At 38.7% G+C, this 21,821-nt stretch overlaps 2 protein-coding genes across 2 annotated transcripts; one reads left to right on the forward strand and one right to left on the reverse strand.

Annotated features, from left to right (window-relative positions):
* The first annotated feature begins 230 nt into the window (after window positions 1-230).
* LOC144346274 (uncharacterized) lies at window positions 231-7,080 on the forward strand. Its single transcript, XM_085493606.1, has 5 exons — window positions 231-346; window positions 1,458-1,505; window positions 1,896-1,994; window positions 2,665-2,691; window positions 6,771-7,080. The coding sequence occupies exons 1-5, from the start codon at window positions 269-271 to the stop codon at window positions 6,948-6,950; spliced, it is 432 nt and encodes a 143-aa protein (XP_085349732.1). The 5' UTR covers window positions 231-268; the 3' UTR covers window positions 6,951-7,080.
* A 5,165-nt stretch (window positions 7,081-12,245) lies between these two features.
* Window positions 12,246-14,577, reverse strand: LOC100313682 (nodal B). Its single transcript, NM_001168140.1, is given in 2 exon segments — window positions 12,246-13,476; window positions 14,176-14,577. Coding segments are annotated over 2 exon segments (1,425 nt in total). The 5' UTR covers window positions 14,540-14,577; the 3' UTR covers window positions 12,246-12,415.
* Window positions 14,578-21,821: the final 7,244 nt, after the last annotated feature.

A 21,821-nucleotide genomic window follows, 5' to 3' on the forward strand; every position in this document is an offset into this window, starting at 1 on the left:
ATTTTTAGATAGGGGTATGCAAAGATACAGTATCCAAACCATCTGAAGTTAAATACCACCAACATTCCGATAAATACAAAAACGTGTCATTATTGTTCAATAAGTTTTGCCAAGATTAATATTCAGGTTACGAGTTAATTAATCTTGTCAAAATAAAGTATATTTGGTATTCCCTGTACCCCGCCATTTGCTGGTACTGCCCTCCGCTGAAGATCAACTGATCGAATCAGCTGACTATTAATATTTGTGTACGACAAGACCGAAGAAGATGGCGGAATATGCGAGCAACAGGCAGACTAAATCCGGAGAGTCGAGCCCCATATATCACGAAGTGGCAAAGCACAAGGTATTGTATCGTAAATGAAATATTAAAATTATTTTTTGATACAGATGAAAAATTAAACGCCCGTAGTGTAACTTAGTACAGTACGGTAATAATTGTTTAACGTACGTACGTATTTTGATATTTAGCAAGTTTATATTAAAATAAATTTATGGCCGTTTTGTTTTCAACATGTTGTAACTGTTAGAAAAAACACCATATGCGGTTATTGAATTAGCCGTAGAGTTATAGGAGATGCTGAATTGTTCGAGTTACGGACATCGAGTTACGAAACCATCGAGTTACAAAAGTGACCACGCCCATATTTTAGAAACCACGCCCATTTTTGCGAAACCACGCCCAATCTGTAACTCGATGTTCAATTAGAAGTTAACCAAACTTCGAGTTACAAGCAACATAAATTGTTACTGTTATTTAGCGTTCATAGTTAGTGACTCGAACTTTAAGTAACAGTTAACCGAACCTTGAGTTATGGGCAACATTTTTTATTTTGTTTAATCCATATATAGTTTACATTCAAATTGTATTATAGATCTTCATAGTCCAATTGTTAGGTGTAGGTAGTATGCCTAGAACAGTGAAAATCTTGAAAATCTTTTCATATTTGGATTTCATATTTCCCAAAAGAATGCAGATACAGTGTGCAATACTGCAAAATTACAGCATGCTCTAACTTATAAAGACATGGTGATAATATGAGGTTATTACGAGGATACCTCAAAGTATGCACGAAGGCAGTACAGCGGGTGTATCGACCGATGTGTAGCTTACTGTCTGAATGCATACTTTGAGGTGTCCTTGTAATAACCTTATTATTATACATCTTTTCCTTCCAAGGATACACCATTAGAATGCTGAAATTCAAAATGTTTAGAACATAATCAGCGAACTTCTTTGTATGGAGTCCGGTCAAACCCTGGTGGCAGCCATGTTTGTTTTATTATTAGAGTAAGCTTACGTGCGTCATCATTCCATATTTGGAATTTGCATTTCCTAATATGATAGGATGAAAATACCCCGTAATATACTGCAAAATTACGGCACGCTGTAACTTATGACGTTACGGTGACAGATGTATAATAATATTAATTATTGATTTTAATTATCATACTAGGTGATGGCTTGCAAGGTATATGGAGCTGCCACTGCTGTCATGGTTTCTGTAAGTTAATCCTTTTTTAAAATCTCCATATTGCATCTTATAATGTTCATAGTGTATTCTTAGATCCTACTTGGCTAATAAGGTTAAATTTTTATTACAAATGAAATGCAGGTCTCAAACCACAATTATAAAATGTATTCATAGACCCTGTTTGGTTAATAAAGTTAAATCATAATTACAGATGAAATGGAGGTTTTACTTTACAATTAAAAATGTATTCATAATCCCAGCTTGCTTATTAATTGTAAATCATAAAAAAGGTTGAAATGGTAAAAAAAGTGAGAGAGCAGCAAAAAAACTAAGCTTAGAAAGAATGGAAAATAAAAAAAAAGTCTATACCCTATAAAGTATCTGTCTACACACCTTATTCTTAATTTTTTCTTTGCACAGATTGCTGTAATATTTTGTTTAGCCAAGGGTCCATCTAATACAGATTATTATCTATTGATGGTTAATCTCATCATCAGTAGTCTGGTAGGAGTTGCCGTGGTAAGAATTCCAAACAACTGTAGAATACTTTATTTTCGCTTGGAATTTATTTTTGCTATTTTCACTGAAGGGATGATTCCGTGAAAATAAAATCCAGCAAATATACTTTTTTTCCTATATTTCACATTAAACTCATCAAAAATCAGTGAAAATAAATTCCATACAAAACAACCAAAAAGTCTTTTCAGTGAAAATTAATTCCAGCAAAAATAAAGTATTCCACAGTACCACATCATATTCCACAGGAGTAGAAAGTTCATGGGTGTCTTGTAAAATGTTTCATTTTCATTGATAGAAACTTTGCACCAATTATTTCAGGATTCAAAGGTATTCCTGAGGACAAAATTTTGCAAAACTTACCTAGACTCTGTGTCATAGAAACATCAGAGAACTTCTCACTGATAGAAAATTTTCGTTTATCTTGTGAATTTAAAGCAGTTTATAGTTCATAGTGAATATTGTACATATTAACTACTCAAATAAACATAAAATGATTTTTGTTTGCAATTTAACTTTCTACATGTTCAGTTTATTTTGTGGTAAGGTTAAATTAAGATAGCTGCCATTGAATAATTGATTCACTTATTTTAGTAGGTATCTATTTTGAAAATGTTTTCAATTAAACAGTCATTATTACATCAGTTATATAATATCTTAATATTTTTTTCAGAGTTGGTGGTACAGAAAAGGTGATTTGGTGAGTTGAAAAAAAAGGGGGTGTGGCTGCTGCAGTTTATGGGAATGGGAATTAAAATGTTGGGATGTGGTGTGGCTTTTGTAATAGAGGGGTGTGGCTGCTGCAGTTGAGGGGCATGGCAATTAAAATGTTGGGATGTGGATGGGGTGTGGCCTTTGTAATAGAGGAATCTGGCTGCTGCAGTTGAGGGGTGTGGCAATTAAAATGTTGGGATGTGGATGGGGTGTGGCTTTTGTAATAGAGGGGTGTGGCTGCTGCAGTTGAGTGGCGTGGCAATTAAAATGTTGGGATGTGGATGGGGTGTGGCCTTTGTAATAGAGGGGTGTGGCTGCTGCAGTTGAGGGGTGTGGCAGATAAAATGTTGGGATGTGGATGGTGTGTGGCTGCTAGAGTTGAAGGGTGTGGCAATTAGAATGTTGTGATGTGGATGTGGTGTGGCCGTTGTTATGGAGGGGTGTGGCTGCTGCAGTTGAGGGGTGTGGCAATTAAAATGTTGTGATGTGGATGTTGTTATGGAGGGGTGTGGCTGCTGCAGTTGAGGGGTGTGGAAATTAAAATGTTGGGATGTGGATGGGGTGTGGCTTTTGTAATAGAGGGGTGTGGCTGCTGCAGTTGAGGGGCATGGCAATTAAAATGCTGGGATGTGGATGGGGTGTGGCCTTTGTAATAGAGGGGTGTGGCTGCTGCAGTTGAGGGGTGTGGCAATTAAAATGTTGGGATGTGGATGGTGTGTGGCTGCTGCAGTTGAAGGGTGTGGCAATTAGAATGTTGTGATGTGGATGTGGTGTGGCCGTTGTTATGGAGGGGTGTGGCTGCTGCAGTTGAGGGGTGTGGCAATTAAAATGTTGTGATGTGGATGTTGTTATGGAGGGGTCTGGCTGCTGCAGTTGAGGGGTGTGGAAATTAAAATGTTGGGATGTGGATGGGGTGTAGCCTTTGTAATAGAGGGGTGTGGCTGCTGCAGTTGAGGGGCGTGGCAATTAAAATGTTGGGATGTGGATGGGGTGTAGCCTTTGTAATAGAGGGGTGTGGCTGCTGCAGTTGAGGGGCGTGGCAATTAAAATGTTGGGATGTGGATGGGGTGTAGCCTTTGTAATAGAGGGGTGTGACTGCTGCAGTTGAGGGATGTGGCAATTAAAATGTTGGGATGTGGATGGGGTGTAGCCTTTGTAATAGAGGGGTGTGGCTGCTGTAGTTGAGGGGTGTGGCAATTAAAATGTTGGGATGTGGATGGGGTGTGGCCTTTGTAATAGAGGGGTGTGGCTGCTCCAATTGAGCGGTGTGGCAATTAAAATATTGTGATGTGGATGGGGTGTGGCCTTTGTAATGGAGGGGTGTGGCTGCTGTAGTTGAGGGGTGTGGCAATTAAAATGTTGGGAAGTGGATGGGGTGTGGCCTTTGTAATGGAGGGGTGTGGCTGCTGTAGTTGAGGGGTGTGGCAATTAAAATGTTGGGATGTGGATGGGGTGTGGCTTTTGTAATAGAGGGGTGTGGCTGCTGCAGTTGAGTGGCGTGGCAATTAAAATGTTGGGATGTGGATGGGGTGTGGCCTTTGTAATAGAGGGGTGTGGCTGCTGCAGTTGAGGGGTGTGGCAGATAAAATGTTGGGATGTGGATGGTGTGTGGCTGCTAGAGTTGAAGGGTGTGGCAATTAGAATGTTGTGATGTGGATGTGGTGTGGCCGTTGTTATGGAGGGGTGTGGCTGCTGCAGTTGAGGGGTGTGGCAATTAAAATGTTGTGATGTGGATGTTGTTATGGAGGGGTGTGGCTGCTGCAGTTGAGGGGTGTGGAAATTAAAATGTTGGGATGTGGATGGGGTGTGGCTTTTGTAATAGAGGGGTGTGGCTGCTGCAGTTGAGGGGCATGGCAATTAAAATGTTGGGATGTGGATGGGGTGTGGCCTTTGTAATAGAGGGGTGTGGCTGCTGCAGTTGAGGGGTGTGGCAATTAAAATGTTGGGATGTGGATGGTGTGTGGCTGCTGCAGTTGAAGGGTGTGGCAATTAGAATGTTGTGATGTGGATGTGGTGTGGCCGTTGTTATGGAGGGGTGTGGCTGCTGCAGTTGAGGGGTGTGGCAATTAAAATGTTGTGATGTGGATGTTGTTATGGAGGGGTCTGGCTGCTGCAGTTGAGGGGTGTGGAAATTAAAATGTTGGGATGTGGATGGGGTGTAGCCTTTGTAATAGAGGGGTGTGGCTGCTGCAGTTGAGGGGCGTGGCAATTAAAATGTTGGGATGTGGATGGGGTGTAGCCTTTGTAATAGAGGGGTGTGGCTGCTGCAGTTGAGGGGCGTGGCAATTAAAATGTTGGGATGTGGATGGGGTGTAGCCTTTGTAATAGAGGGGTGTGACTGCTGCAGTTGAGGGATGTGGCAATTAAAATGTTGGGATGTGGATGGGGTGTAGCCTTTGTAATAGAGGGGTGTGGCTGCTGTAGTTGAGGGGTGTGGCAATTAAAATGTTGGGATGTGGATGGGGTGTGGCCTTTGTAATAGAGGGGTGTGGCTGCTCCAATTGAGCGGTGTGGCAATTAAAATATTGTGATGTGGATGGGGTGTGGCCTTTGTAATGGAGGGGTGTGGCTGCTGTAGTTGAGGGGTGTGGCAATTAAAATGTTGGGAAGTGGATGGGGTGTGGCCTTTGTAATGGAGGGGTGTGGCTGCTGTAGTTGAGGGGTGTGGCAATTAAAATGTTGTGATGTGGATGTTGTTATGGAGGGGTCTGGCTGCTGCAGTTGAGGGGTGTGGAAATTAAAATGTTGGGATGTGGATGGGGTGTAGCCTTTGTAATAGAGGGGTGTGGCTGCTGCAGTTGAGGGGCGTGGCAATTAAAATGTTGGGATGTGGATGGGGTGTAGCCTTTGTAATAGAGGGGTGTGGCTGCTGCAGTTGAGGGATGTGGCAATTAAAATGTTGGGATGTGGATGGGGTGTAGCCTTTGTAATGGAGGGGTGTGGCTGCTGCAGTTGAGGGGCGTGGCAATTAAAATATTGTGATGTGGATGGGGTGTGGCCTTTGTAATAGAGGGGTGTGTCTGCTGCAGTTGAGGGGTGTGGAAATTAAAATGTTGGGATGTGGATGGGGTGTAGCCTTTGTATTGGAGGGGTGTGGCTGCTGCAGTTGAGGGATGTGGCAATTAAAATGTTGGGATGTGGATGGGGTGTAGCCTTTGTAATAGAGGGGTGTGGCTGCTGCAGTTGAGGGATGTGGCAATTAAAATGTTGGGATGTGGATGGGGTGTAGCCTTTGTAATAGAGGGGTGTGGCTGCTGTAGTTGAGGGATGTGGCAATTAAAATGTTGGGATGTGGATGGGGTGTGGCCTTTGTAATAGAGGGGTGTGGCTGCTCCAATTGAGCGGTGTGGCAATTAAAATATTGTGATGTGGATGGGGTGTGGCCTTTGTAATGGAGGGGTGTGGCTGCTGTAGTTGAGGGGTGTGGCAATTAAAATGTTGGGAAGTGGATGGGGTGTGGCCTTTGTAATGGAGGGGTGTGGCTGCTGTAGTTGAGGGGTGTGGCAATTAAAATGATGGGATGTGGATGGGGTGTGGCCTTTGTAATGGAGGGGTGTGGCTGCTATAGTTGAGGGGTGTGGCAATTAAAATATTGGGATCGATCAGAGGCTTATGTGATGGGGTTTGTTTGTTTGTTGATTAGGTGTGGCTTTTGTAATGTAGGGACTTGTAATAGATTGATGGTAGATGTGGTAAAATATATTTTATGACAATTCGCTAGAATATCGCATTCAAGAGCCATCTTAGTATTTTTGCAAGTTGTGATTATAATGAGTAAAATGGTGTCATATATCAGGGTTGCAGTGTAATAACTTCCATATCTTTAGTTTCACTATTCTAGGTGCAAATTTCACTCTTTCTGTTAGAACATGTGTAAGAAGAGTAATTTTGTTGATGAGAACTGATTATAATAGTTCAGCTTTTGATGTGTGGTGATAACAAATAAATTTTCATATTTGACAATTCTTTGAATATGGGATCAGATCTTTACTATTTGCTAATGTGAGAGTACAATTATAAATTTCTGTGTATGATAAATTGTTATATCTTCATTATAATTTACAGGATTCCAGTAAACTTTGGTTCATTTTTTTGGTTGCTACAGTGATTATCTTCCAATGTATTATATCAGACATCTACGTGTGGAATCATCACAGTCCGTCGTCTGACCGCCCAGCTTCAACTATCCCACCGATAACATACTTCACGCCTGTTAATTTTACGAAAACACAAAAACCAGTATGAACTTGATCAAAGAAATCATTGAACAGAGGGGCAAACTATTTCCAGTGCTTGTATTACTCATTTCTGATTAAAATGAATGTATATTTTTTATACAATGAACAAAACCAAAGAGATAGCAAAGAAGCTAGAATGCTGCTGCATTATTACAGTTTGTATAGCTAGTGTGTGATGTGTGCATTTTATAAATTCTCAACACAAGTACAATTTCAAAATACAAAAAACATAAACCAGTCTTTTCATGATTTGAGGACTTTTTTTAAATACTAAATTTCCTTCTGACTTCTAATTTTAAGGGACTTTAAAATGCAGCAATTTTGTATTTTTTCTATACATGTATATAACTTTTACAGATTTATTTTGCATCATATTTAATTTTATGCAATATTTGCTTCTTTGAGTTCAAATTATCAGATTTGCAGATAAGATTTTTTTAATTCAGATTGTAAGGCATTATCACCTTATTGATTATTATATTGGGTCAGCTTTATTCTGATTACAGGGCCATATGTGCCAACACTAAGTAGTGCTTTAGAAATTACGAGTGCATGTTAGATTTGACACAATTCAGTCTGAATTTAGTGCAAGCAAGTACAGCGCCCTCAACATTACAAGTATACATGCTGAGTGTTACTTCACAGCAAGAATGTATGTCACACGCAACGTAATATTACCGTAATTGGTATAGTACAGGTGTGATGGTTCAAATACCAAAATGGCAACAGTAACAGAAAGACTTCCCTGGCGGCGATGATAACATGCGAACACAGAGCCAACAGATGAGATTTCAACTGGTACTGGTATTATTATACTCTGCAAACATCAAGTATAATAACGCGGTAAAACTCCACTACTCCAATAACTAGATACTTAAACTCCAATGCAATTCAACGAGATCCCCGATCTGAACTCAGTGCTGAACAACTCCCCTATATATACCCACACTGTCTATAAATAGACCATTACATCAGCATACATAATGAGTCTGGAATTTACTATAAATTCTAGAATGTTCCATTACTTTCTATTGCCTCCTACAGTGTTCTATTACCTATTCAACCAGTTTCTAAACAAAATCTAGAATATTCCACCCAGACACAGTACGGTTCTAGAACATTCTCAGTGACACGGGAGTGGTAAATAAGTCGTATGCGACAATGTATCCAGATTAATTCTGAAAATTTTATTTATTAAACAAAACAAATTTTTATAAATTGTTCTTCAAATTTTTTTAGTCATATGAGTCAGTACGGTAGTATGTAATCTTGGTAATCTTTTTAATTTAATGAGAGAAAAGAAAAATGTCTTGCACTGTGTGAACATTTATGTTTAGTGACAGTATTCTATTTCATTTGGGTGCTATATTGCACAGTCAGCTTGCATACAAGTGATAATCAAATAAATGTGATTAATCTATCAATATTTACTATATGGGGCAACCAACTTGAATATGATCTGAAATGAAAGGATGTGACAAGTTGAGAAATCATGAACAAATAACAACAGTCTAACAATCTGTTGGGGGTGATATCAACCTTGCCGCTCACAAAATTTGGCTGTATTCTTTGTTTTTGTGTGGAAAATTCTATTGCATACAAACACCACATTACACAAAGAACCAGAAACACTTTCTTAGGGTAATTAGAAACCTAAATTAGTGTGCAATGTAATGATCCAACCAGCAACGGTTCTACATTTGAATGATTAATTTGGTTTTAAATACTCTGGGAAAGTGTTCTAGGTTCTTCATGTAAGGAGGTGTTCATATGCAAGGTATTTGTTGTGCAAAAACAAATTGTATTAGTGGCTGGCTTAATGTTACTGAAGCGATCATTTGGCTGTAAAAGTTTATTTTTTCCCTTATTTGTAGATATCTGTCCCTTTCTATAGTTTCTGCATGCCTCGAAGCTGTATTTACTTTATTAGAAGAGAATATATTTTGTAATTTTTGGTAAAAAAGATATTTTTGACTCCCGATACTTCTTGAAAACCACCTGTTCAATTGCTTTGATACATGGTATGTTGGTACCTTGAGTAGACCTATGTCCGATTTGCTCATTTTGTGTTGTTATCTTCAATTCTCTATTTTAGGCAAATATTTTTGTCATTTTGGGGTAAAAAATGCCATTTTCGACCTCTTGAAAACTATTATCTCAATTGCTTTGATACTTGGTATGCAGGTACATTTATATTATCCTGCTCCTGAGTTTAATGACATTCTATATTGGCAAACACTTTTCCTAGATTTGCCAGAAAGGCTGACTGATGGCAGTTTTGTTTTTAATGAATGCTGTTGAAATCATATTGCTAACATGGCATGTTCAAACTTTACACATACATCATATAACACATTTGCACATGCATCTGTTTCAGAATCTGATTCAAGATGACTGATCATCATTTTCTTGCTAGAAATGCATTATGAATGTCACAGGCAGAATAAAAGAAGGAATTGCACATCAGAACAATAACTGGCTTCACTTTGTATCATGTCTTTCACATGAGTGTAACTAATTATTAGTCCCCGTTCGAACGAAGTCCGAAAACGGGGACTTATAATTCGTTCTCCGTCCGTGCATCTGTGCGTTCGTTCGGAGTCGTATCTCAGAATCCCTTGGACGGATTCCGTTCATTCTTTGTATGTGCCTACTACTTTATCTGGAACATATGCACATGCAGTGGTTTAGCGATTCGATTCAAAATGGCTGACTGGCAGCCATCTTGTTTTTTGAAAATGTTGTATTTTGGACATGTTTTGTCAGTTTTCATTCAAATTTGGTACATAGATTATACATGTTAGGTTACATGTCCATGACAATTTATTTCGTAATTGGATCAAAGATGGTCGACTGGCAGGCATCTTTTTTTGTTTTTTTATGCGGTATCTTGGAAGTGCTCTGTCAGTTTTCCTTAAAATTTGGCACATACATGTACTTTATACATGTTAGGATGCATGTCCATGACAATTTGTTTCAAAATCTGGTCAAGGATGGCAGATTGACAGCAATCTGACTTTTTGGCCTTACTACTATATTTCCACAATTTATGTACCATTTTCATTCGTATTTGGCACATACATCATACATGTCAGTGTGTTTCATAATCAGATCAAAGATGGCCAAATAACGGCTGTTTTTATTTTTGGCCATATTACTACTACACGGAACGCGTGTTTTGATGTAAATAAACAATCTGTTGTATACGCCACTGAAACTCAAGTTTCAAGGACACGCTCGCGACAACCGCTCTGCTTTAATATGACAAGCACAAAGAGAACTTTCAAAAATTTAACGGGGACTGTGTCATTTTCAATGACTTGTTTGACACTAATGTTGGCAGTCACTGAAAATTGGAAGGGGACTTGTCATTGATCATGTCTTTTCAATATTAACTTTTCAAAATAGTTATCTTGACTGATTTCAAATCTGTTCATTGAAAGCAATATATTCTTATGGTGCCAAATAAAAAGGTTTGATAATTATATATTTCATATCCATTGTAATGCCTTCCTCAGATTGTCAAATATTTGATAATAAAATATTAAATAAACAAAACAAAATTTCGTGTTTATTGTCATCAGTTTAACAATTTTTAAGGTTTGACCGGAATTTTTTTTTATTTAAAATCATGGGTCATCTGATTTATACAGTATGAATTACCAAAAAGTGACTGGATTTGTTGCTAGTTTCCTCAGGAAACTTAAACTTAAATGTTTGTTAAATATTTATAAAATTGAAACGAGTGCATGGTGTTGCCATTGAAATTTACAATGATGAAGAAAACGCCTTTGTTGTTCTGAGAGTATAGTAAAATTAAATATATAAAAAATGAATGAATTAACAAAAATGACAAGTTCTGATTCACTATTTAACGTATATATGATAATTTTTCATTGCAAAGATAACCTGAATGACAAGAACACAAATTTATTTCCAAGTTTTGCTGATGATACAGTGCATTTTATTACAGGGGCTTGTCAACTGATGGCGGATTCCCTAGTGCCAGAAGGACACTCTTTAGCCCTGATGCATGCGTCAGATAGCCATAGTGTGTCATTGTTTATAAACAAGCGTCTGCCCGTGAGCCTTTGCGTTTTTAGCATGTGTTGTTGCGCTTGCGCAGGTGACGACCCTCCCGCTTTATCTCTGAAAAAAACTTGCACAAACTGGATAAAGTATATTGTGGACAGATTTAAACCATAACCACGATCATATCACGGAAATATTAACCATTTTCTGGGTTGGAACAATCAACAACAAATCTTTGCTGTTTTCTTTCAATTCTCCACAGATTTAGTGTCATGCAGCCGTCATTTGAAATTTATAAAATATTATAAATATTCATGAAATTCACTGTATTAGTCAATTAAATAATTTACTTGTTTGAAATTAGTCTGTGGTCCAAGCTAACATAAATTGTGTCACAGTATAGGCCGTCGCACTTGTTTTGCGCACGAAGGCGTGCTCCCGAAGATGAATACGGTTATGCGATGTTAAAAATATGACATCACAGTGCGACAGATGACCTATATCCTAAGTATTAAACGATACCCAGAATGTCCGTATTCACACAGTGATATAAAATATCGGCACTGAAGTAACCAACTCCTATATGATTTCTTCTGCCATTGATGGACGCTCGGATAGTAATTAGTTTTCTGAGATGGCATGCACACTGTAAAGACGACAAGATATCGAACTCGGACGGCATGTCACACGTTTAGATTATATAGTTTAGATTATAACGCTTACTCCGTTCCGACTGTATTTGTGGTCAAATTGATTTTCTGGTTTCTAACCCGGGCTTCGTAGAATCTTAAACAGATAGGATCTATTTATATGTAAATTACACGAGTTTAATGCCGTTAATGTGCGTGCAAAAACCGTGAACTGTTTTCTTTGAGCAATTCAGTACAACTATATTGTTTTGAAACAAGCTTTTTTGGTGCGTGATTTGTCTACTTGGAATGAATATTCGTATTTGAAAGAGATTGGAACAGATTTAATAAAACGTCGGTGTCAAAGAACAAATATGCCAGTATTTGCTTAGTGACTATTGACTTATGTCCATATTCAAGATGGTCTAACGGTCTCACCACGTGGTGTTCTATTATGGGTTGCAATTTCACTTCGATTGATGGTTTTCCTGTTTAGGGTTGGGTCAACTTGAACATGATTATAAATCACTTGTTCACTATTACTATACTGAGAGCTTGGAGTGGGTGGGTCATTAAGAAAACCGGGAAATTGTGTTGGGGTGTGGACGAAGGGGAAGGCTGTTCAGTGATAAAAATAACAATTTTTTTCAAGTTTGTAACATAAATACTATTTATTACTATAATGATCAAACATCGTACAAAATTATTTCGTATATATACAATACTGCTTCGTTGCGGATCAAAAATAAATAAGTTGTCGTTTGTTATAATTAACAAACAGAAATAAATAAATACGTTATAATGTTGTGTATTATCGGCAGCCGCACTCTTCGACGATCATATCTTCGTGTTCTTTGACGACAATGTTTCCGTGCTCGTAGTACAGCATACTGATAGGTGCCAGCTTTGTTGGTACGCAGCAAGGCCCCGAGACGCGTCCTGGAAAAGACTTGTTCAACATACTCTGAATGATAGCGTGATTGTTCGGATTGTGATCGCCATCGACTGGACCAGGACAAGAACCAACACACTGGTATGCGTTGAATTTCTTTGGGTGAATGATCCAGCTGCCCCAGCCAATCTTGTCAAAGTCGACTGTTAGGCCTTCTCTTCTGCATGGATGATTCTCTTCACGAATGGCTTTCTCTTGAAGTTCCTGTAGTTTCTTTTCCTTGACCTCTTTTCGTCTCTCACGCTCTTTCTTCTTCCTTCGCTTGTCGGATTCGGTGGCACCTCGTCTGTCTCTTTTCATCTCAACCTCAGCATCTTCATCGGCGTCCCGATCACGTTTTCTTCCGCGTTTTCGCCCAGCCTTTGTATCTTCCTGTTCGGTGTCAACTTCTTCGTTATCCTTCGTTCTCTCTGCTCCGGACTCGTCAACTTCAAGCTCGCTCTCGGTTTTTTTCCCCTTGCTCTTTTTTGACTTTTTGGTCTTCTGCTTCTTTACCTTAGTATAAGTGTAGGTTACTAGAAGAGCTTTATCGTCGACGACATCTTCCAACACCACGACGTCATCGACTTGATTATCAGGAATACTGATTTCGATAACTTGTCTGCCGTTCTTCGATTTCAACCACTTTTTGACGATACCGGTGACTTGAAACATAACCATGCCACGGTTTTCGTTTAAATGAGATTGTTTCACGTTCTGCGATGACAGAGTGTCTCTTCTGAAACATGTCTGGGTGGCGCTCTCTTCGCACGGTACTTCGTGGAGTTGATGAAGAGCGATCTGGGCTTTCTTCTTGATGCGTTGTCCGGGAAACGGAAATCTCAGCTCAGCTAAACGCAGTTTGTCCGAATTTGACAGTACAGCAAGGTCGAAAATGTAACGTTGCCGGACTTGGGAAGTCGGTTCATGGCGAGACAGATCTGCAAGACAGAAACAAAATACATTAGTATAAAGCGAACACTACGGCCGGTTATTACATAACGTACTCGCTATGTCTGATTAGGCTATCTTGGTACTTAAACTAATACTTGCGTTTATAATCTCTTTTTCAGACAAAATGTAAACACTTAATTCCAATAGTGTTATAATCTCCTCATCGAAGGTACAAAAATAACACATAAGCTCTGCCAGTTCTATTTTTAAAATTAATTTAATTTCAGTCGGTAATACAAAGCCCTGATCAAATTCACACCTCAAGTACATTGTCAACGATATGTAAAAACGGCCTGTCGACACCCACCCACGGACAAGTCGGACGGACCGACAGACAGTGCCCCGAGCGATATTAACTCTTTTATATTACGTACACCAGACAGTGCCCGCGGCAAGGATGGGGACTTCACACATCTCTGTCTGGAAAACATGCGCGTATCGAATCCTTAAATCAAGGGGCTTTGCAAGTAAACACAGACTGTTAATTGTTTACCTACAATGTCGGAAACATGTATGTTGGTTTTGCGATGATTGTCCAATTACAAATAAACCTCGAATTTCAAAATTAGGATGCTCAAGTGAAATACTAACTTGCATATATGTAACAACACTCGGCAAGTATTTATATATATAATCAAATCAAAGTTGAAATCTACAACCGATTGATGAATAAAAAAAATACTCACCGGCTAAACGCGAAAAGAAACTTCGGATGGTATCTGATTTTCTGAGAGCTTTCTTCTCGTACTTCGTAGTTTGTCCTGAGTGCTGCAAGGCATTATATAAATCCAGCATAAAAGTCGGTGAAGCAATGCGTTGTCTTGGTAACGTGTGGTTAAATTCTACGGCTAATGTATCGATAGAACCACCAAAGTTTTTCATCTGTGATACAGTCTTCTCTGATGATGCGTCGCTGGATTCATCCTTGTGATAGATAAGTATTTCTTCAGGTCCGCCAAAATGTGTAGGAACCATTGAAGAGTCATCGGAAGTGACGTAGAATGCTGGGACGACGATGATAAAAATCAGGATAACGGTAATAGGCATCATGAGGAATGTTGGATAAGGTACTCAGAGTATGTTCTTCGTGATGAGACTAGCTCAGAATAACTGGACTCTCTTTACTGGGACTTATATATCCTAGCTGTTTCGGCAAAGTATACAAAGACAACAAGACAAAAGAGCAACTTAAGAGGTGTTGGACCAAACCATTTTCATCAGAGGGGTGTGATTTTTACAGACGGTGGAGGTGTTTTTTTAAACTCAGTTGGCCCAAAGTTGTCATTAACAGTCTGGTACGTTATACTGTGTTTCAGAGCTTATATCTTTAATTGAAACTGAAGTGAAAACAAAAAATATGCCATTTTAAAAATGGAAAACTGCAAGCAGACCGAGAGAGGTCATTGCAATATCTGATGAATTAACCAACAATAGAGGCGGGGAATGCCGATTCTTCAAACACGGAGGTGTGAATATGGTCTAAAAGCGTTGAACGAGACGAGATTAAACGTGATAAAAACAGTTTTGTCAGATATCTATTAGCTAACAAATACTGATCGTGTTATTGGTTGTAAGTGTGTGTCATTGACATCGATCTGAAACAAGCACGTAGTTATGACAAATCAATGTTAAAATTATAAGATACAGAATTCTTACGAATTTGAGTATAATATACTAAGTTACATTCGCCGTATATTATTTCGAACGAATAGTAGGGGATGTGTTTCTTAACGAATATAACGTGATGTTAAATATCTGAAATACATACATAGTTTTATAGTCAGTACTGTGACAATTAGGAGTAACCCTGTAGTTTAAAAGGACTGATGTATCGATTGTTCAGTTACGTATGTTTACTCTATTGTGATAACCTAGCAAAATACTACAACGTTCTGTTATAATATTCAAAGTTCAACACAACATATATTAATGCAAAAAAAAAACAACTTGTATCGAGTATCGCTTTTTCTAGTGGTAGTACGAATATCGACATTGATAAATATGTCAGAACTGATAGCCCCATGTGAAATTATTGTGTATTTATTTTCATACTCGACATATGTTGTGCATGTTTTCACAGGGGATTACAATGTCTGAGTACAGTCTGAGTTTCCGATATAAAAGTGTAGTCTTTATTCGCAGAGTAACAAAACTGTGACCAGTGTTGTACTAATATATCGCCGTTTCTAGATATCAACGTGGACATACGTGATGACACATTGTAATATCATTATTTAACTAAATGTTGAACTTTGTGTTAAAGAGATTAGTCACCAATTCCGGGCACATGTACGTTTAATACTATTGTCTATTTCAATAAAATACTATCGGAGGTCTCACATGGCTGATTTATGTTAGTTCTGATTAGTGAACAAAACTCATACAAATAAATGGTATATCTAATGCACTTTCATCAAAGTATTCGTTGTGATAATACAAACAATTCACTCCATCACTTGTTATGGTCGGCGAAGATCAGAAGTCTTTTGTTTGGTATTTAAGATCTGACCGCCTCATTCACGACTCATATACACCTATGAGGGCGCTAACTACTAGTAAACATTGAATGTAAAAACACGTGCTCTATACAAGACGAACTCGAGCGGCTACATGAAATATTTCACAGATTTTCAATCAAAAACAGAATTAAGAGGAAAAGACCAACATTTTTATCGATTCCCAGTGGTTTTTGGTGATGTTTTTATGATTATTTCCAATCAATGTAAACTGGATATAGGCGTTGGATTGGTTCTACCGTTTACGAATTAATATTAGGGACGACTTTAATGGATTTCAACGTTATTTTTGTAATCACGAGTAGCCTGATTACTTATAACATGGATTTACGGTTCTGTTTGTACTGTACTATGTAACAGAACAACAAGGCCATGTCGAATCAACGAATAACTAGCTATGATTACGACACAATGGCCGAGTTTACCATTTTTTTAACGTGATTGCGATGACGTCATGGGTGATGTGATTAAACGAGTTTTTGTGAACTTGCCTTCTGGAGAATAGAATATTCGAAACTTGAGTTAGAGAATCGGTAACCCGGATATCATCGATTCTCGTCATGAGTTTCCGAATTCTCAGTGGCACTGATTTGCACTGCACAGGCCATGTCGATTCAACAACAAAAACGCCCCATGTTTTAATACAGTTAGAAAATAATGACTCAAATTATAAATTTGACAGTTATGACACTCTGGGTGATGTAATTCAAAACATTATCAGCGAACTTGCATTCAGTAGGATAGGAGTAATTCAAGACCTCAAGAAAAAGTAATTAAAACACACATTAATTTTTCGATCTCGAAAACTTGATTACAAAACCACTCCTTTGATCTATTCTGTTGTCATGGTAATATCAATCGCTGATCTTCTGCCGCCACCATAATGGACCATACACACCTGTGGGGGCGCTAATAGGGGTGTGTAATGTATGAGTGGAGGGTTCGGTTACGGCGGCGACATGAAATAAATCGGTGAATGTCAATCAAATATCTTGTAATGAATACACTTGTGACATTACAGCAGATTGTTTTATTTTGTTCCAATTACATTTTATTGAGTTTCAAATATCCCGGTGTCACACAGTTTTGTCAGATATCAACTACTGTTACGTAATAAACTATTATAGTGATCGTGTTATTGGTTGTAAGTGTATGTCATTAACATCAACCTAAACCAAGCATGTAATTATGACAAACCAATGTTAAAATTATGAGATACAGAATTCTTACGAATTTGAGTATAATATACTAAGTTACATTTGCCGTATATTATTTTGAACGAATAGTAGGGGATGCGTTTCTTAACGAATATAACGTGATGTTAAATATCTGATATACATACATAGTTTTATAGTCAGTACTGTGACAATCAGGAGTCCCCCTGTAGTTGAAAAGGACTTATGTATCGATTGTTCAGTTACATATGTTTACTCTATTGTGATAACTTAACAAACTACTACAACGTTCCGTTATTTCCAATGTTCAACATCATATTGCGTATATTAATGCAAAAAAAATAACTTCTCTCGAGTATTGCTTTTTCTAGTATTAGTGCGAATATCGACATTGATCAATATGTCAGAGCTGATAGGCCCATGTGAAATTATTGTGTATTTATTTTCATACTCGACATATGTTGTGCATGTTTTCACAGGGGATTACAATGTCTCAGTACAGTCTGAGTTTCCGATATAAAAGTGTACTAGTCTTTATTCGCAGATGAACAAAACTGTGACCAGTGTTGTACTAATATCTGAGTTTCCCGATATAAAAGTGCAGTCTTTAATCCCAAAGAAACAAAACTGTGACCAGTGCTGTACTAATATATCGCCGTTTCTAGATATCAACGTGGACATACGTGATGACACACTGTAATATCATTTTTTAACTAAATGTTGAACTTTGTGTTAAAGAGATTAGTCACCAGTGCCGGACACATGTACGTTTAATATTGTTGTCTATTTCAATAAAATACTATCGTAGGTCTCACATGGCTGATTTATGTTAGTTCTGATCAGTGAACAAAACTCATACAAATAAATGGTATATCTAATGCACTTTCATCAAAGTATTCGTTGTGATAATACAAACAATTCACTCCATCACTTGCTATGGTCGGCGAAGATCAAAAGTCATTTATTTGGTATGTATGATCTGACCGCCACATTCACGACCCATACACACCTGTGAGGGCGCTAACTACTAGTACACATTGTGAAAACACGTGTTCTATACATGTTTACTGCGTCCTTCACTGCAAGGTAAGACGAACTCGAGCGGCTACAAGAAAAATTTCACAGATTTTCAATCAAAAACAGAATTAAGAGAAAACGACCAACATTTTTATCAATTCCCAGTGGTTTTTGGTGATGATTTTGTGATTATTTTTAATCAATGTAAACTGGATATAGGCGTTGGTTTGGTTCTACGGTTTAAAAATTAATATTAGGGGCGACTTTAATGGATTTCAACGTTATTTTTGTAATCAGGAGTTTCCTAATTTCCGATAACCCGGATTTACGATTCTGTTTGTACTGTACTCTGTAACAGAACAAGATAAGTAGGCCATGTCGAATCAACGAATAACCAGCTATGATTATGACACAATGGCTGAGTTTACCAATATTTTAACGTGATTGCGATGACGTCATGAGTGATGTGATTAAACGAGTTTTTGTGAACTTGCCTTCTGGAGAATAGAATATTCTAAACTTGAGTTAGAGAATCGGTAACCCGGATATCATCGGGTTTCAATCATCATCTCGTTTCAAATATCCCGGTGTCTTAACAAAATAATACAACGTTCCGTTATTTTCAAAGTTCAACACAACATATATTAATGCAAAAAAAAAAAAAAAAAAAAACTTGTATAGAGTATTGCTTTTTCTAGTGGTAGTACGAATATCGACTGTCACACGCAACGTAATATTACCGTAATTGGTATAGTGCAGGTGTGATGGTTCAAATACCAAAATGGCAACAGTAACAGAAAAACTTCCCTGGCGGCGATGATAAAATACGAACACGGAGCCAACAGATGAGGTTTCAACTTGTACTGGTATTATTATACTCTGCGAACATCAAGTACAATAACGCGGTAAAACTCCACTACTCCAATAACTAGATACTTAAACTCCAATACAATTCAACGAGATCATAGTCAACTGCATCAGTGTCGGACATCCTGGAATATACTTCCAGTGCTCTACCAGTCAACAGCGCACTCAATTTTGTGGCCCATCCTTTTCTATGCCAACTCGCATTCGTTGCAAACCTCTCAAACCGCAATAAATAACTATCAAGTTCGTCCTTACCATCAACAAATGCAGGCAACTTTGGTGACTGTGCATCACTGACCACATTTCGTTGACCGCCAAAATCAGCCTGTTGGAGCCCCGGCATTGCTGCTTGCAGCTCTAATTTCCTCAACTCAAATTCTCTTTCCTTTTCTCGCTGTTCTGCTTCCATTCGCAATTTCTCTCTTTCGCCTGCTGCTGCTTCCAGCCGTAACTTTTCCTTTTTTTCCTCAATCTCCATTTTCCTTACCTCTGCTTCCCTTTCCTTTTCCCGCTGTTCTGCTTCCATTCGCAATTTCTCTCTTTCGCCTGCTTCCGCTTCCAGGCGAAACTTTTCCTTTATCTCCATTTTCCTCACCTCTGCTTCTATTTCCATTTTTGCCATTCTCTCTTCCCTCGACGCTTGTCTCTCAGCTCGCTGAGAACTCAGTTGCTCCAAAATAAATTTCCTTTTGTCTTCTCCAGTCATTCCCAGTTCATCCGCCCACTCCATCAACTCTTGTTTCGACATATCTTTTATCTCGCTGGCCATGCTGTCTTCTATATGTCTTCACTGTTCCCGGACGAGCCCCCAGATGTCACACGCAAGGTAATATTACCGTAATTGGTATAGTACAGGTGTGATGGTTCAAATACCAAAATGGCAACAGTAACAGACAGACTTCCCTGGCGGCGATGATAAAATACGAACACGGAGCCAACAGATGAGGTTTCAACTGGTACTGGTATTATTATACTCTGCGAACATCAAGTACAATAACGCGGTAAAACTCCACTACTCCAATAACTAGATACTTAAACTCCAATACAATTCAACGAGATCTCCGATCTGATCTCAGGGCTGAACAACTCCCCTATATATACCCACACTGTCTATAAATAGACCATTACATCAGCATACATAATGAGTCTGGAACTTACTACAAATTTCTAGAATGTTCCATTACCTATTCAATCAGTTTCTAAAAATTCCACCCAGACACAGTACGGTTCTAGAACATTCTCAGTCACACGGAAGTGGTAAACAAGTCGTATGCGACATGCCTCCCATCTCAAGAATATTATAACATATAATATTACATGACTAGCAACGACGTCAATAATACGAATACGATAACAATTTCAAATAAAACAACAATACAATATATCAAATCGAACTGAGTACATAAATTCGAAAATCACATACTAACAGTAGAATATAATAAAATATGAAATACAGTCATAAACGAATAACATTCTACTATACTGTTCAAAAGTTCCTCAGTCCAGGAATATCCTCAACACGATGATTATATCCTTGCAGAGTCATCGCCCATCTCATCACTCGGTCATTTGCAAACTTGGCTTTATCCAGGGTCGACATCAGTAACGCGGGATGGACATTGTGCTGCTCGATGACCAACACCCTGACATAGAAAACACCGGATACTACTGCCCTGTCCCACATCAGTATTACTAATGGCAGTCTCATTATCATTACGCCTCACCTGGTTCTTCGTGGATAACTGTCGATCATGTGCCACTAGGTACTGCTTTGCTATTACTGCCAACTCATCTAAATCTTTGGGTGCTCTTTCTTTAAGATGAACTGCAAGATCTCTCGTACAGGCACAAGTAAACTGCTCCTTCACCATCAAGTCGGTAACACCATCATATGTTGCTGCAGTGCCTGACAACTCAACCCATTTAGCAAAATAATTCTTAAGCCGCACAATTAACTGGTCAGGACTCTCAGAACTTTCAGGTTTAATTTCACGGAATCGCTTCCTGTACCCATCCTCTGTGAAATCGTATCTTGTCAACAGCGCCACCTTCACACGATCATAGTCAACTGCATCAGTGTCGGACATCCTGGAATATACTTCCAGTGCTCTACCAGTCAACAGCGCACTCAATTTTGTGGCCCATCCATTTCTATGCCAACTCGCATTCGTTGCAAACCTTTCGAACCGCAATAAATAACTATCAAGTTCGTCCTTACCATCAACAAATGCAGGCAACTTTGGTGACTGTGCATCACTGACCACATTTCGTTGACCGCCAAAATCAGCCTGTTGGAGCCCCGGCATTGCTGCTTGCAGCTCTAATTTCCTCAACTCAAATTCTCTTTCCTTTTCTCGCTGTTCTGCTTCCATTCGCAATTTCTCTCTTTCGCCTGCTGCTGCTTCCAGCCGTAACTTTTCCTTTTTTTCCTCAATCTCCATTTTCCTTACCTCTGCTTCCCTTTCCTTTTCCCGCTGTTCTGCTTCCATTCGCAATTTCTCTCTTTCGCCTGCTTCCGCTTCCAGGCGAAACTTTTCCTTTATCTCCATTTTCCTCACCTCTGCTTCTATTTCCATTTTTGCCATTCTCTCTTCCCTCGACGCTTGTCTCTCAGCTCGCTGAGAACTCAGTTGCTCCAAAATAAATTTCCTTTTGTCTTCTCCAGTCATTCCCAGTTCATCCACCCACTCCATCAACTCTTGTTTCGACATATCTTTTATCTCGCTGGCCATGCTGTCTTCTATATGTCTTCACTGT

Source organism: Saccoglossus kowalevskii, chromosome 19 (assembly GCF_978046115.1).
Source record: "Saccoglossus kowalevskii chromosome 19, keSacKowa6.1, whole genome shotgun sequence".
In the NCBI taxonomy this organism is placed as follows: Eukaryota; Metazoa; Hemichordata; class Enteropneusta; family Harrimaniidae; genus Saccoglossus; species Saccoglossus kowalevskii.

What these genes read in the sequence shown, in the direction of transcription:
- LOC144346274 (XM_085493606.1), top strand. Translation starts at nt 269, where the DNA reads ATGGCGGAATATGCGAGCAACAGGCAGACTAAATCCGGAGAGTCGAGC. An exon ending in ACGAAGTGGCAAAGCACAAG is followed by an intron (nt 347 to 1,457) that starts GTATTGTATCGT and finishes TTATCATACTAG; the next exon opens with GTGATGGCTTGCAAGGTATA. An exon ending in CCACTGCTGTCATGGTTTCT is followed by an intron (nt 1,506 to 1,895) that starts GTAAGTTAATCC and finishes TTCTTTGCACAG; the next exon opens with ATTGCTGTAATATTTTGTTT.